At 37.6% G+C, this 13374-nt stretch overlaps 1 pseudogene and 2 gene segments (V, D, J or C); all 3 read right to left on the bottom strand.

Annotated features, from left to right (window-relative positions):
* Positions 1 to 1243: 1243 nt before the first annotated feature.
* Positions 1244 to 1893, bottom strand: LOC118598348 (the record flags this gene model as incomplete). The annotated part of the segment is given in 2 exon segments: positions 1244 to 1518; positions 1669 to 1893. Coding segments are annotated over 2 exon segments (381 nt in total), but the record flags the coding sequence as incomplete, so codon positions are not given.
* Positions 1894 to 8665: 6772 nt separating this feature from the next.
* LOC112141577 lies at positions 8666 to 9903 on the bottom strand (annotated as a pseudogene).
* Positions 9904 to 12226: 2323 nt separating this feature from the next.
* LOC112141576 lies at positions 12227 to 12810 on the bottom strand. The segment is given in 2 exon segments: positions 12227 to 12615; positions 12768 to 12810. Coding segments are annotated over 2 exon segments (432 nt in total).
* Between the last annotated feature and the right edge of the window lie 564 nt (positions 12811 to 13374).

Below are 13374 nucleotides of genomic sequence, written 5' to 3'. Positions count from 1 at the left end.
TGAACACAGCTGCTGTAAAGGGTAAAGTTTTTGTATTTTAACTTTGAAATGGAAAAAATGTGTGAGAAGATCATCACTAAGATTATCACAAATTCATTTAGAAGATTTTTTTCTATATTAAAAATGTAGAAGATTATTTAAAAGTCTAAAAGTATTTAAACATGTTTTAATATTAGAGAAACTTAAATATAAATTTGTTTTTAATTTTAGTTTCTGTGATAAACACAAAAACAGAAGTTTCTGCACAAACATCAGTGGTGATGAACTGTATTATTTGAACCTTCATGTAGATGTTTATTGGTTGATGTGGATCATGTGTTGATGTGAATCCTCCCTCAGTGTTTCATTAGCAGCTGTAACCACAGAGACTCTGATCAAACAGGAATGAACAGAATCCATCTGATATGAAGCTGTGCTTTGAAAACCACTTCCCTCCTCTTTGAAGAGTAGTCCATATCTGTCTTCAGGTTTTTGTACAGCCTCTTCTACACTTTGGATCACTGTGTGTCTACAGCACAGTAGTAGAGAGCTGTGTCTGCCAGAGTTAACTTTGCGATGATCAGTTCAGTTGATGTGTCTGTTGTTGTGGATTCATATCGTTTATCTGGAATAAGTTCATCTGTGGAACTTTTTGCTCCTTTCCAGAGAATAAACTGAGGAGCCTGAAGGTCAGAATCATGTCTGAACCAGTAAAGCCAAGGAGTGCTGTAATCTGTCTGATAGTTACATCTCATTGTAAGAGATTTTCCTTCAGTTCCTGTAAGTTGATCCTGATCAGGAGAGATTGTGTCTCCAGCTGTGAGTCCTGGAAAAAGTGGAGAAAATGAAGCCATTAGATGAATGAGATGATGAGTTCATGCAGCAGCTTCAAGCAAACTTGAATCTCTGTTCTTAAACTCACCTAGAATGTGAGATAGAAGCAAAAAGAGGTAAAGCAACATGTCTTTGGAGTTCTTGAAGACACACAGACAGCAGATGAACTCTGTTCTTCCACTGCAGTTCAAGGAGGGAGACATTTAGTGGGAGGGATCAATGAGCTCTTTTTTAAAAGATCAGCTAAGCCAATGGTTGGCTTGAGATGTTTTTATTTCCAAATCCCTATGCAATGTTTCTTTGTTTGTCATCAGTCCACCTGACTCAACAATCAGTGCTTTCTGTGTGTGTGACACCCTCTAGTGGATGCTGAGCAGAATTGTGTTGTCTGCAGGTTTTTGTACAGAGTTTTGTTGTTTCCTGTCACTGTGGGCCGCAGAGCACAGTAGTACACAGCAGAGTCTGACACTGCAGCAGAGGAGATCTGTAGATGAAACTCCTGATTCTGTTTGTCGTGTTTCACTGAATATTTCTCTGTTTTTGCAGAAAAGTCAGCGATGATGAACTGAGGAGATGAACTGGACTTCTGTTGGTACCACTGAACATTATACACAGAACCAGAATATTTGCAGGACAGAGTGACAGTTTCTCCTTCCAAATCCATCACTTCATCTTTCAATGGTTTCAGTAAATCCTCAGAGGATCCTGGAAACAACAAAGATAGATTTCATCAGGACATTTGGATTCTAATCTTGAATCTGACTTTTATCATCTCAAAGTAAATCAGTTCAAACATCTCCAGATGTTTCTCCTGTCCATCATCTCCTTTTCCATCTGCATCTTTTGATGACATACCAGTTTGAAAGGAGACCATCATCATCCAGATGAGAAGCAGCAACATTCTTTTCTCTGGTACTGAATGAAGAACAGAGAGAACACAGCAGCTCTTCAGCTCCAACATGAAGCTTCATGTTCTGCTGTGAAGCTCCTCCTCCTGCTGTGGTTTGTTTCTGTGGAGCAAAGCCAGGAAGAAAAGTTTCTCTGAGTTCTTCAGTTTGCAGAGAACAAAGTCAAGACTTTTTAAACTGTTAAAAGTTCCCCAAAGTTGATGTGTGGATCATCTGTTACCTTTACACTTTTCAATGATAAAATAAATAATTGTCCACTGATCTGTGCTACAAATGCTTTTTAAAAGTTTCAATCATTTTCTTCTGAAAACTGCTGTATTTTGCATATTTCATGTTCAATACCAGCGTATAATATTACGAGGTGAACATCACCAAACTCTTATGTCATATTGCAAAAGTCAATTCTATATTAGGTGACTGCCTGTCTTTAGCTCACATTGCTTATGCTAGTAACCTAATGCTAAAATAAAAATGATTTTATGTTGTTGACATTTTTATTACGTCTTCACTCTCCATTTAATATCAAATGTACTTCATGTTTGTCTGCGGTGTATTTCGATGACTGAAGGTGACACAGACATTGGCTCTGCAGCTGTGAAGGAGGAGAATATGAGCTCACACTGGTTCTTCAAAGGCTACTAATACTTTTCCATAAAAATACATTATTTGATGCTTTGGTCTGAGATCTATCTCAAAATTAAAAATGTAAAAAAACATCAAAATGCTTCTGAAACTAAAAGAAGATAAGGAGAACTATTAGGGAAAAATCACAGAGATTTTTGTTTAAAGGGAGAGACGTATATATGGGCTTCATTGACAGGCATCACTTTGTTTTTTTCAGCGACTCGATGGCTGTAATCACACTCAAAAATGGTCACAAACTTGCTTTCTGTAAGTAGAACAAAATCTCAGAATTGCTTTGACAACTGCTCTTGTTGCAAAAGATTTGACCAAACAAAAATGTTAAATAAAGTCAAATAAAAATACGGCACTAAACTCTGACCACAGAGAATGAAGACAAAAAACAAAGTTACTAACAAGTCATTGGAAAAGTTACAAATAAACAATAGAACCAAAACTCACAGTTTTCAGCTGTTCTACACTCATGGATGCTGGAATTGGCGCCGTTTTCTCACAAGCTATGCGTCTGTCATGGCGTCCTCACTACCACGACACACATTTCCGCACTCTGTGAAATCCATGTAAAACTAAATAATCATACAGAAATACCAACAAATAAATCCCATTAAGTAATTGAATTGTCTCAGTACATGAAATGCGTCATGCAAATAAACTTGCCTCGCCTTTACAGATCCAGATAAGTTAGGAATAGATTTTCCTCTATGTTGCCACACCTGGTTTTAGTCCAGATCTGATCCGTAGTGATCTAGATAAACTGCAGCTGATTTACAGCTCCTTTACTAAGTCCAGAGAACAGTCCATTACAGCAGTATAACCTGTTGTAGATGAATGTGTCATAAGTCTCTAGATTTGTGTAGCCAGGATAAATAATATGATATAATATATAATACCTGACACATAGAAGGTATTAAAACAAATAAATACATTGCATCATAACTACACAGACGCTCCAGGATTTCGCGGCAGATATTTATGATTGTTGCGGCCTGAAATGCCTGATGTTGCAGCAACTTTTGTGACAAAAGTTGCAATGTTTTTTAATATAGAATTCTTTTTTGAAAAGCCCCAAAATTCATCATATACAATGATGTTTTGCTGTCATTTAACTTGAATAGAACCTTGAAAAAGAAAATGAACTTTTGGTCTTTCCTGCTCACAAAAATCCAGATATTTCTGTATTCATTTAAAGAGATTTCAGAATAAACATTTTTCCAGTGAAAAATTATAAAATACACCATAAGCATATTACTCCTCAGATCTCCATGTTCTTCACAGAGTCTTCCTCTGTAACTATTTCAAAAGCATCACTGGTGGGTTGCTGGAAGAGGAAGACCAAGGCTTAGAGGAGTTGATCTGGTTACTTCTGTCAGTAATGATCTGCTCTGTTTCGGAGTTTCTCTCAGGTGTTTATAGGTTTGTTGTGGAGGAGGTTCTATATGGAATTATTTTCCTGCAGACTCTAAATTATTCCTTTGTATTATCAATTAAAGTGAAATGGTTCCAGAGTTCCAGAGTCTCTCTGTCTTTCTCTCATACTCTGTTGATGTTGTGCAGCAGCTGTGCACTCCACAATAAGGCAGACCGCTCCGTACCTGCGCCCACCACCCCGCGGAGTGACCGTTCTTGAAAAGAAAAAAGTCAGAGATGACTAAAGAGAGATAAAAAAAGAGAGCACGGCTCCTGGTAAGAAGTCACAAGGGAAACAGTCACAAAACTATGTTGACTGTTGTCATGGTAGATTGGTCAAAGTTGCAGTAAAGTTGCAGTTAAAATCAAAAATTGCATAGTGCGCAACAAAATCGCTGGGTTTGCTTGAATTTGCATTAATAGTTGTGATCACAACATCGCAAAATCCTGGAGGGTCAGAAAACATATATCGGTAAGAAAATAGTACATTCATTTATTATGTTTTGTTGAAATTCATTCATTTATCCTTTATTATAACTAATTTGTTTATTTTAATGTGTTTTTGTTTAAATGTATATTGCTTTAAAGTTGTTTGTGTATTGTTACCTTTTATGGATGTTGGGTGGCAAGTATAGAGAGGAGGGGGGCATAGTTGGGAGGAAAAAAAAAGTGTCCCTGTCTTGGCTCAGGAGAAAAGAGGGAGAGCTACCGAACGTGTCGACTTGTCTTAAAGAGGAGAGATTGTTATGTCATGGTTCATGACACAGTAAAACTCTGTACTGTTTTTTTGCATTGATTATAAGCAAAACTTTATTATTTCTTTATTTTTATTTTTGTTTTGTGTTCCTAAAGTGACATAGATAAAAAAAAAACAAAAAAAAAAACAAATGCATAACAAAACATAAACAAAAAATATACAACTTCAAATTTAAATAAACCTGAAAGAACTCAGAGCCCACTCATTTACTACATGAGTAAAAAAGAGGGCTACATTTTAGATAAACTCACTGAAAAGGACTGGTAGCACTTTCTCTGGGTTTCTCTGAACCAAAGATGATGATCTCTGTCTGTCTGTGTTTATCTGCCGAAAGTTGTTCTGCTTTCACTCACTGATCTGTTGGAGGCAGAAACAAACTAAGTCTACAGGTCCAAAGTTTCCTAAGAACAGTCCATCAAACACACCAGGACTCAGTAGAGTACTTTAAGTCAAATTACCTAATCAAAAAATCAAATGTCCTTTACAGAGGACATGGACTATTACATTGGGTTAGGACATGCATGTGTTGTGACTATTTTGTAAATCTAAGTGTCATCTGCATATTTTTAGACTGATAAAGTACTGCTGATATTTACATGCACTTTATTTTTTTACATACAGCACCCTCTGGTGGTTTGTAAGGATAATAAGTTGTCTGCAGGTTTTTGTACAGAGTTTTGTTGTTTCCTGTCACTGTGGGCCGCAGAGCACAGTAGTACACAGCAGAGTCTGACACATGAAGATTATGGATCGTCAGAGGAACGGATTTGTCTTTGAGGTCGGCTTTAAATCTGTCTTCGTTGAACTCTGGAGCATTATCTTTTGTTGATGAGTAACGTATCAACATGTACTTTGGGTAACTATTCTGTTCTTGTTTGTACCAGAACAAATACGGGTATGCATCACTGGTCTCAAAGGAACAGCTGAGTGTGACAGAGTCTCCTTCAGCAGCAATGACTTCTCCTCCTGGTTGGATCACTTTATCTTCTCCTTTACACTCTGAGGAAGAACAGAACATGCAGAGGAAGAGATGAATCAATAAAGATGATTGATTGAAGGACAACAATCAGCAGCTTGAACAGCTCTTCATGTACAGCTCAGTAATGTGTTGAAGTGTTTGAAGAGGAAACATGTTGATCTTTGTGTCTTACCAAAGAAAAGAGCAGCAAGAAGAATCCACAGCCAATGCTCCATCTGTACAACAAGGTTTCAATCAACAGGAGAAACTAGCTGATGTTCAACATTCACTCTGACAATTGTTCTCTTCACAGCACCACTTCTTATTGACTGAATGTTGAACACAGAGCAGGAGGAGAGCCCCGTCCACTTCACTATGTCACCCTCTGGTGGAGTAAGGAAGAGGATTTCAGAGATGGAGATATATGTTCTTTATGTCTTCTTTGGGGCTTTACAAAACCTGTTCTATTCCGAACCGCTTGTATGCAATCTCAATCTGGAAATAATGTCTGATGGTTGTAAATTTTGGTGAAGATGATCTGCTGCAGTTCAAACCGAGCATTAGAATGGAGAAGAAAGGTTATTTAAGTGGCTTTGAATGGAGCATGGTTGGTACCAGACGGGCTGGTCTGAGTATTTAATGTTCCATCAATGACAAACTAATTTTATGGAAAAAAAAATCAAACAGATATTTACATAGTTTATGTATCTTGAGCACAAACAACATAAAAAAAAATCTGTGTGTATTTTGAACACATATTTGCTAAAACAGCATGTGTACAAATATTTATTGAGTAAATATATTGTATTTACAATCAGAGTTTGGATTATTGATGGTCATGTCTGTTGGATATCAGATAGTTTAGCTCAGTGTTCCTCATTCCAGGTCCTCGAGAGCCACCACCCTGCCTGTTTTCCAGATCTCCAAGCCCTGCTAGCTGCTGATTCGTTCAGTCAGATGTCTCCACATTCTGATTGAATGAACACACCTGGTCCAGGTAATCAGCAGCAAGCAGTACTCAAAGAGCTGCAAAACAGGCCGGTTGGCGGCTCTCGAGGACCTGGAATGAGGAACACTGGTTTAGCTCAACAAAACTATCTAGGGCGTGACAGGCATCTGCATCTCCTGGTTCTGCTTTTTTTTCCAAGCTTAGAAGAAAGAGCAGCCCCTGACCTTCTCATCATTCACTATGGAGGAAGTGATCGGTCATGTCAGGAGTGTGAAACTGGTTGCACAATGCAATCATGTTCAACCAGGAACAAAACTGATATTCCCTCTCTGGTGTAAAAGAAATAATGATTTTGGTGCCTTGGATTTCATCGCGCACTAAAAGTGTTATTTCTTTCACCATCTCTGAAATAAAGGAAATAGCTATTTTAGTGCATGATTATTTCCTTTACTCCAGATAAGGTGAAGGGAGGAAGCGATGACGATTCATGTAAAACTGAGAAGTTTTTTTAAATAATGGCATCAATTTAAACAGCTTTTTTACTGACAATTACAGCATAGGACACTATAGCCCTGATCTTTTTATCGAAAGACTGAGCTAATTTCAAATATATAGCATTGTCAGTGGTTAATGCTTGTGATGTTTTGAGTCCTTAAATCTGTTTTATAAAATAAATGCATCTTGTAAAGATCTGACTTTGACCTGTATTTCCTTGTGTTTTACTTTCTAACACGGTGAGGCAAATAAGTATTTGAACACCCTCTGACTTTACAAGTTCTCCCTCTTAAAAATCATGTAAGGGACTGAAATTTTGAAGATATGTTACTGCTGCAAATGTGTATTTGAACACTTGAGAAAATCAAAGTAATATTTGGTACAGTAGCCTTTGTTTGTGATTACAGAGGTCAAATGTTTCCTGTAGTTTTTCTCTAGGCTTACACACACTCCAGGAGGGATTTTGGCCCACTCCTCCACACAGATCTCCTCTAGATCTGTCAGGTTTCTGGCTGTCACTGAGAAACATGAAGTTTGAGCTTGCTCCAAAGATTTCCTATTGGTTTGAGGTATAGAATACTAGGGCGCTCGAGAACCTTGATATGCTTCTTATGGAGCCACTCCTGGGTTATTCTGGATTTGTGCTTCAGGTCATTGTCATGTTGGAAGACCCAACCATGACAATGCTCTAACTGAGGAAAGGAGGTTGTTCCCTAAAATCTTACAACACATGACCCCAGTCATCCTCTTCTTAATACAGACCAGTAGTCCGGTCTCATGTGCAGAAAAACACCCCAAAGCATGATGCTACCACCCCCATGCTTCACAGTAGGGATGTTTTCTCGGGTTAATGCTCATTCTTTTTCCTTTAAACATGATCAGTGAAAGGGTTAGGGTGTGATTTCCATTTTTTTTCTTTAGATTATGAATCTCACAGTGGACATCCACCAAAAATGAAAATTTCAGACTCCTTCATGATTTCTAAGTGGGAGAACTTGCAAAATCACAGGGTGTTTAAATGCTTAATGTCTTTAATGTATATGTAGTTAAAGCACAGAGTCAAAGTAACTGTGAATTTATAGTGAGAAGATAACACAAATGTATTTTTGTCCCGGTGGAGCAGACTCTCAAATCTGGATCGCCTGTGTGATGTCAGTCACTTTGCATTAAGAGAATTTGGTGTTGTAGCATTTCTGAATGAACTTGAGAAAAGATAATAACATGAATGACTAAGAAAACGTATTTTTTTTAACAAATTACAAAAACTATTTAGTGATATTAATGAGAATACATTTAGAAAATATTTTATTTTATGCTAAAACTAAAATGGTTGAATCACAGAATGCTTTGTCACTTCCCAGATGGCTTCACCCCCAACGTGTTAGAGTTACTGCTTAGGTGTACCCTGACCTAAACCAATAGTAGCTGGGATTGGCTCTAGCAATCCATGATTAACAAAAGGGACAAAGCGGGTTAGGAAATGGATGGATGAGTTTTCATGGTAGATTATGTTGGAACACTTTATAAAGATGTTTATTGGTTGATGTAGATCACGTGTTGATGTGAATCCTCCCTCAGTGTTTCATTAGCAGCTGTAACCACAGAGACTCTGATCAAACAGGAATGAACAGAATCCATCTGATATGAAGCTGTGCTTTGAAAACCACTTCCCTCCTCTTTGAAGAGTAGTCCATATCTGTCTTCAGGTTTTTGTACAGCCTCTTCTACACTTTGGATCACTGTGGTGTCTCTAGTGCACAGTAGTAGAGATCTGTGTCTGCCAGAGTTAACTTTGTGATGATCAGTTCAGTTGATGTTTCTGTTGTTGTGGATTCATATCGATTATCTGGAATAAGTTCACCTGTGCTGCGCTTTCCTCCTTTCTTGAGAATAAACTGAGGAGCCTGAAGATCAGAATCATGTTTGTACCAGTAAAGATCGGGATAGCTATAATCAGTCTGATAGTTACATCTCATTGTAACAGATTTTCCTTCAGTTCCTGTAAGTTGATCCTGATCAGGAGAGATTGTGTCTCCAGCTGTCAGTCCTGGAAAAAGTGGAGAAAATGAAGCCATTAGATGAATGAGATGATGAGTTCATGCAGCAGCTTCAAGCAAACTTGAATCTCTGTTCTTAAACTCACCTAGAATGTGAGATAGAAGCAAAAAGAGGTAAAGCAACATGTCTTTCGAGTTCTTGAAGACACACAGACAGCAGATGAACTCTGTTCTTCCACTGCAGCACAATGAGGCAGAAATAATGTCACTGGATGATCTGAAGTTCAGTGGGCGGGGCCAATGACATCTTTTTCAGTTTTGCTCAACCAATCAGAGTTTGGTGCTTCTGCAACAGCTCTGTGTCTGATCTTTTGGTTCAGTGATTCACGATTGCTTTGACAGTATGTAACGCCCTCTAGTGGATGTTGTGGAGTATTGTGTTGTCTGCAGGTTTTTGTACAGAGTTTTATTGTTTCCTGTCACTGTGGGCTGCACAGCACAGTAGTACACAGCAGAGTCTGACACTGCAGCAGAAGAGATCTGCAGATTTATCAGTTTGTCTTCATCTTTCACTTAATGAGAACATCTAGGATCCAAACTCCGTAGTTGAGCTTCTGATCCCAAGTGAGAGAAGAAGAACTCTGGAGGTTTTCCTGGAAACTGTCGATACCAGTAAAACTGATCACTTCTTGAAAGTTTGGGATATTTGTAGGACAGAGTGACAGAAGCTCCTTCCAAAGTGGACTCTTCCTTCTTGACTGCAGTGAGTTCTTCACAGCTGACATCTAAAGGAAGAGAGAAGTCAGATCAGTGATGGACAAACATCAAATGCTGAAATGTATCTTTGAAAGAATCCATCAACCTGTTCCAATGACTAGAAGCAGCAGAGTGAACACAGATGTCTGCACAGACAGCATGTTGGAGAAAGATGATGTTTGGCTTTTGTGTGTTGAACTGTGTTAAAGTGGAAGTTTGTGTCTGTTCTATAGTTCACTAACAGCTCAGCTCCTCCCTCAATCTCACTGTCTGTTCTTTCATCTGTTCTTCCTCTTCTCTCAGCTCCTCTTCCTCCTGGTTTAAAGTCTGTCTGGTGCAAGTTCAGTAATCAGGAGATTTTGTTTCTTTGTTTCCTTATTGCCATTTTTATTCATCGGAATGACCTTATCTACTTTCTCAGGTCTGGAACATCACTAGAATAGGATTTTTTCCAAATGTAAGTAATTGGTTTGAGAATACTGTGAATAAGTTCTAAATTAGGGACATGTCAATGCCATGACAGTCAGTAGGTTTCTTACTTTTCAGCTGGTGTACAACTTCAAGGATATCACTCTGACTTGCTCCACTTTGAACCATTGTGTTGATATTGCACTCAATTTTACATTTGATGTCACTCACAACTGGTATTTCTTCAGCCAGTTTAGCACCATTTACAAAGAAATTGCTAAAATCATTAACAATTTGCTGTTTGTCCTCAATAGTCACATTATCATTTTTAATGCATCTTGGGGAAAAAATTTCTCTTTTCATTTCTATTACATTATTAATTACTTTCCATGTACTTCTAATATTTTTTACATATATCTGCATTAACCTATCATTATAATTTATTTTTGTTTTCTTGATATAACTACTGACTTATTTTTGTAATTTCTATACTTTATCTCATTTTTTCTGTTCTGTTTTTAATGAAATCCTGATAAAATTTGTTCTTTTTTCTACAGGCATTTTATAAACGTTTAGTAATCCTAGATTTTGTTAAGATTTTTTTCTTACATGTTTGCAGTGGGCAGTAGAAATCATGAATTATCGTGAAAATATCCAAGAAAATGTTGTAAGAATCATTGACATTATCTACATAGATCTCACATTGAAACAAATTGTCTCTTCATTGCTTCAGTTGCTTTGGGTGTTTTTTTTTCTCTGAAAATACAATTCATTGTTTCCATTTTTTTATTTTTCTGATTCTTTTGTATTTCAATCACTACAAAAATGGAAAGATGGTCAGTACTATCAGTCAAAAGAAGTCTGCTCTTTGTTTTAAAGCCAGTTTGTTCATAAATAAATGATCAATTAGTGTAGCACTATTCAGGGTTTTTCTACTTGGTTTTAATTTCCAAGGGTAAACACCTAAACTATACATGGTGTTAACATATTCTGTAGTTTTAACATCATCACTAGTTTTTAACAAATCTATATTGAAATCCTCACAAACTAAAGTCAGCTTATTACTTCATTCAAACAACTCCGAAATGTTCTTATTAAACTGGTTCAAACATCCACTTGGGGTTCTATAAATACAACGTATTTGAATATTTTTCAAGCTTTCCCTTTAAATTTCAAAAGTCAAACATTCCATTTCATTTTCATTTGAGAAGGACATGGAATACCCTTACATTTTAAACCCATGCGGACAAACAAGGCAACCCCACCGTTCATATTTTATCAAACTGGTTGAAATAGTCCTTAATTTGACATAAGTTGGTATAAAGACTCACTTTGTCTGTAATACTGTAAAAGGAAACAAACCAAAATTGTTGTTTGTTTTAGTTATTTATACTATAGTGATCCTGCCCACAGCAGGAGTGCATCGTAGGAGTAAAATTTTGTTCTGCTGGTGTTGAACCATGATTGAGGTGGTTGTTTCCATGCAATACCTTTGAAACATTGGTCAGTGATGTGTATGCCATTAAATGTCAAGCTAGTCTACAATAGTGGTCAAACTAAGAACATTACACTCTGCGATTTTATTATGCCTCCTGATTCTTCACCTGCCCAGGGTCCTGTTGGTGTATGAGACATGGGCCTATGCCTGCTCTTTAAGTTCAGACGGCAGGTGCTAGTACCTTACTAGTCTATAGTGTACTTTACTTCTACTCCATCTAGACCTGTGCATTGTGACGGCTACTGCGATTCCATGATTTAACCAATCCAGCCCAGTTGGGAAAATATTTTCCACCTTTTCCACCTTTGTCATGGGATGGCTCACACATCATTGTAAGGGTGGGGTCATCTGGACCAGCACAGGGGCTAGATGAAGTGCTTTAGAGAAAGAGACTGAAGATGACGGTTAATGCTTTCTCTTCGTTTCTCTGGACCAAAGACGATTCTCTCAGTCAGTCTGTGTTTATCTGCAGAGAGTTAATCTGTTTTCACTCACTGATCTGTTGTATGAAGAAACAGAATCCATTAGTCTGTTTCCACAAGGTGTGAGATACATGTAATTCTCAGTGTCATCCACATAGTTTTGTAAGGATGTGTTTCTGCTACTTGACTGCATACATTTATTAAAGGATATACATTTTAAAATATAGAGTCCTCTGGTGGTTTGTAAGGATACTGAGTTGTCTGCAGGTTTTTGTACAGAGTTTTGCTGTTTCCTGTCACTGTGGGCTGAAGAGCACAGTAGTACACAGCAGAGTCTGAAACATGAAGCTTCCAGATCTTCAGAGGAACTAATTCATATTTGAGTTCAGCATTAAATCTGTCTTTCTTGAAGTCTGGAGCATTTTCTTTGGTGGATAAGTAATGTTTCATCATGTACTCTGGGTAACTGTTCACTTCTTGTTTGTACCAAAACAATCTTGGGAATGTGTCACTGGTCTCAAAGGTACAGTTGAGGGTGACAGAGTCTCCTTCAGCAGCAATGACTTCTCCTCCTGGTTGGATCACTTTGTCTTCTCCTTTACACTCTGAGGAAGAACAGAACATGCAGAGGAAGAGATGAATCAATAAAGATGATTGATTGAAGGACAACAATCAGCAGCTTGAACAGCTCTTCATGTACAGCTCAGTAATGTGTTGAAGTGTTTGAAGAGGAAACATGTTGATCTTTGTGTCTTACCAAAGAAAAGAGCAGCAAGAAGAATCCACAGCCAATGTTCCATCTGTACAACAAGGTTTCAATCAACAGGAGAAACTAGCTGATGTTCAACATTCACTCTGACAATTGTTCTCTTCACAGCACCACTTCTTATTGACTGAATGTTGAACACAGAGCAGGAGGAGAGCCCCGCCCACTTCACTATGTCGCCCTCTAGTGGAGAAAAAAAATCTTACTTAGCAGAGAAAAAGATTCCGGAATGGAAAGGCAATGGCTACTACAGGAATCTTACGCCACAAGACTGTGTAGATCCTCATCTTTGCTGCTCTACTATTTATTATGGCCCGCAGCAGCAGTCTACTGATTGCAAGGACCATATTATTTTTGTTTAAAGTGAAAAAAAGTTAAAAGTCCTAAAAAAAGCCTCAAAGGAAAGGCCTGAGCCCAAACAGACATGACCAGTGAGTAGTAAAACAAAAACTACATAAAAAGACACACACCCATAACAGCAAAAAATTTTCTACATTATATTTGGTTTGTTTATTATTATAATTATTATTATTATTAAATCTATCTGCACCTTTGAGCTGAAATTTAACCCCAGTCACATAAACCTCAAAAAGTTATC

The sequence above is a fragment of the Oryzias melastigma genome, unplaced genomic scaffold, assembly GCF_002922805.2.
Source record: "Oryzias melastigma strain HK-1 unplaced genomic scaffold, ASM292280v2 sc00357, whole genome shotgun sequence".
NCBI lineage: Eukaryota > Metazoa > Chordata > Actinopteri > Beloniformes > Adrianichthyidae > Oryzias > Oryzias melastigma.
Note: the sequence above shows the minus strand (reverse complement) of the source record. Positions and strands in the feature narration are given on the sequence as shown.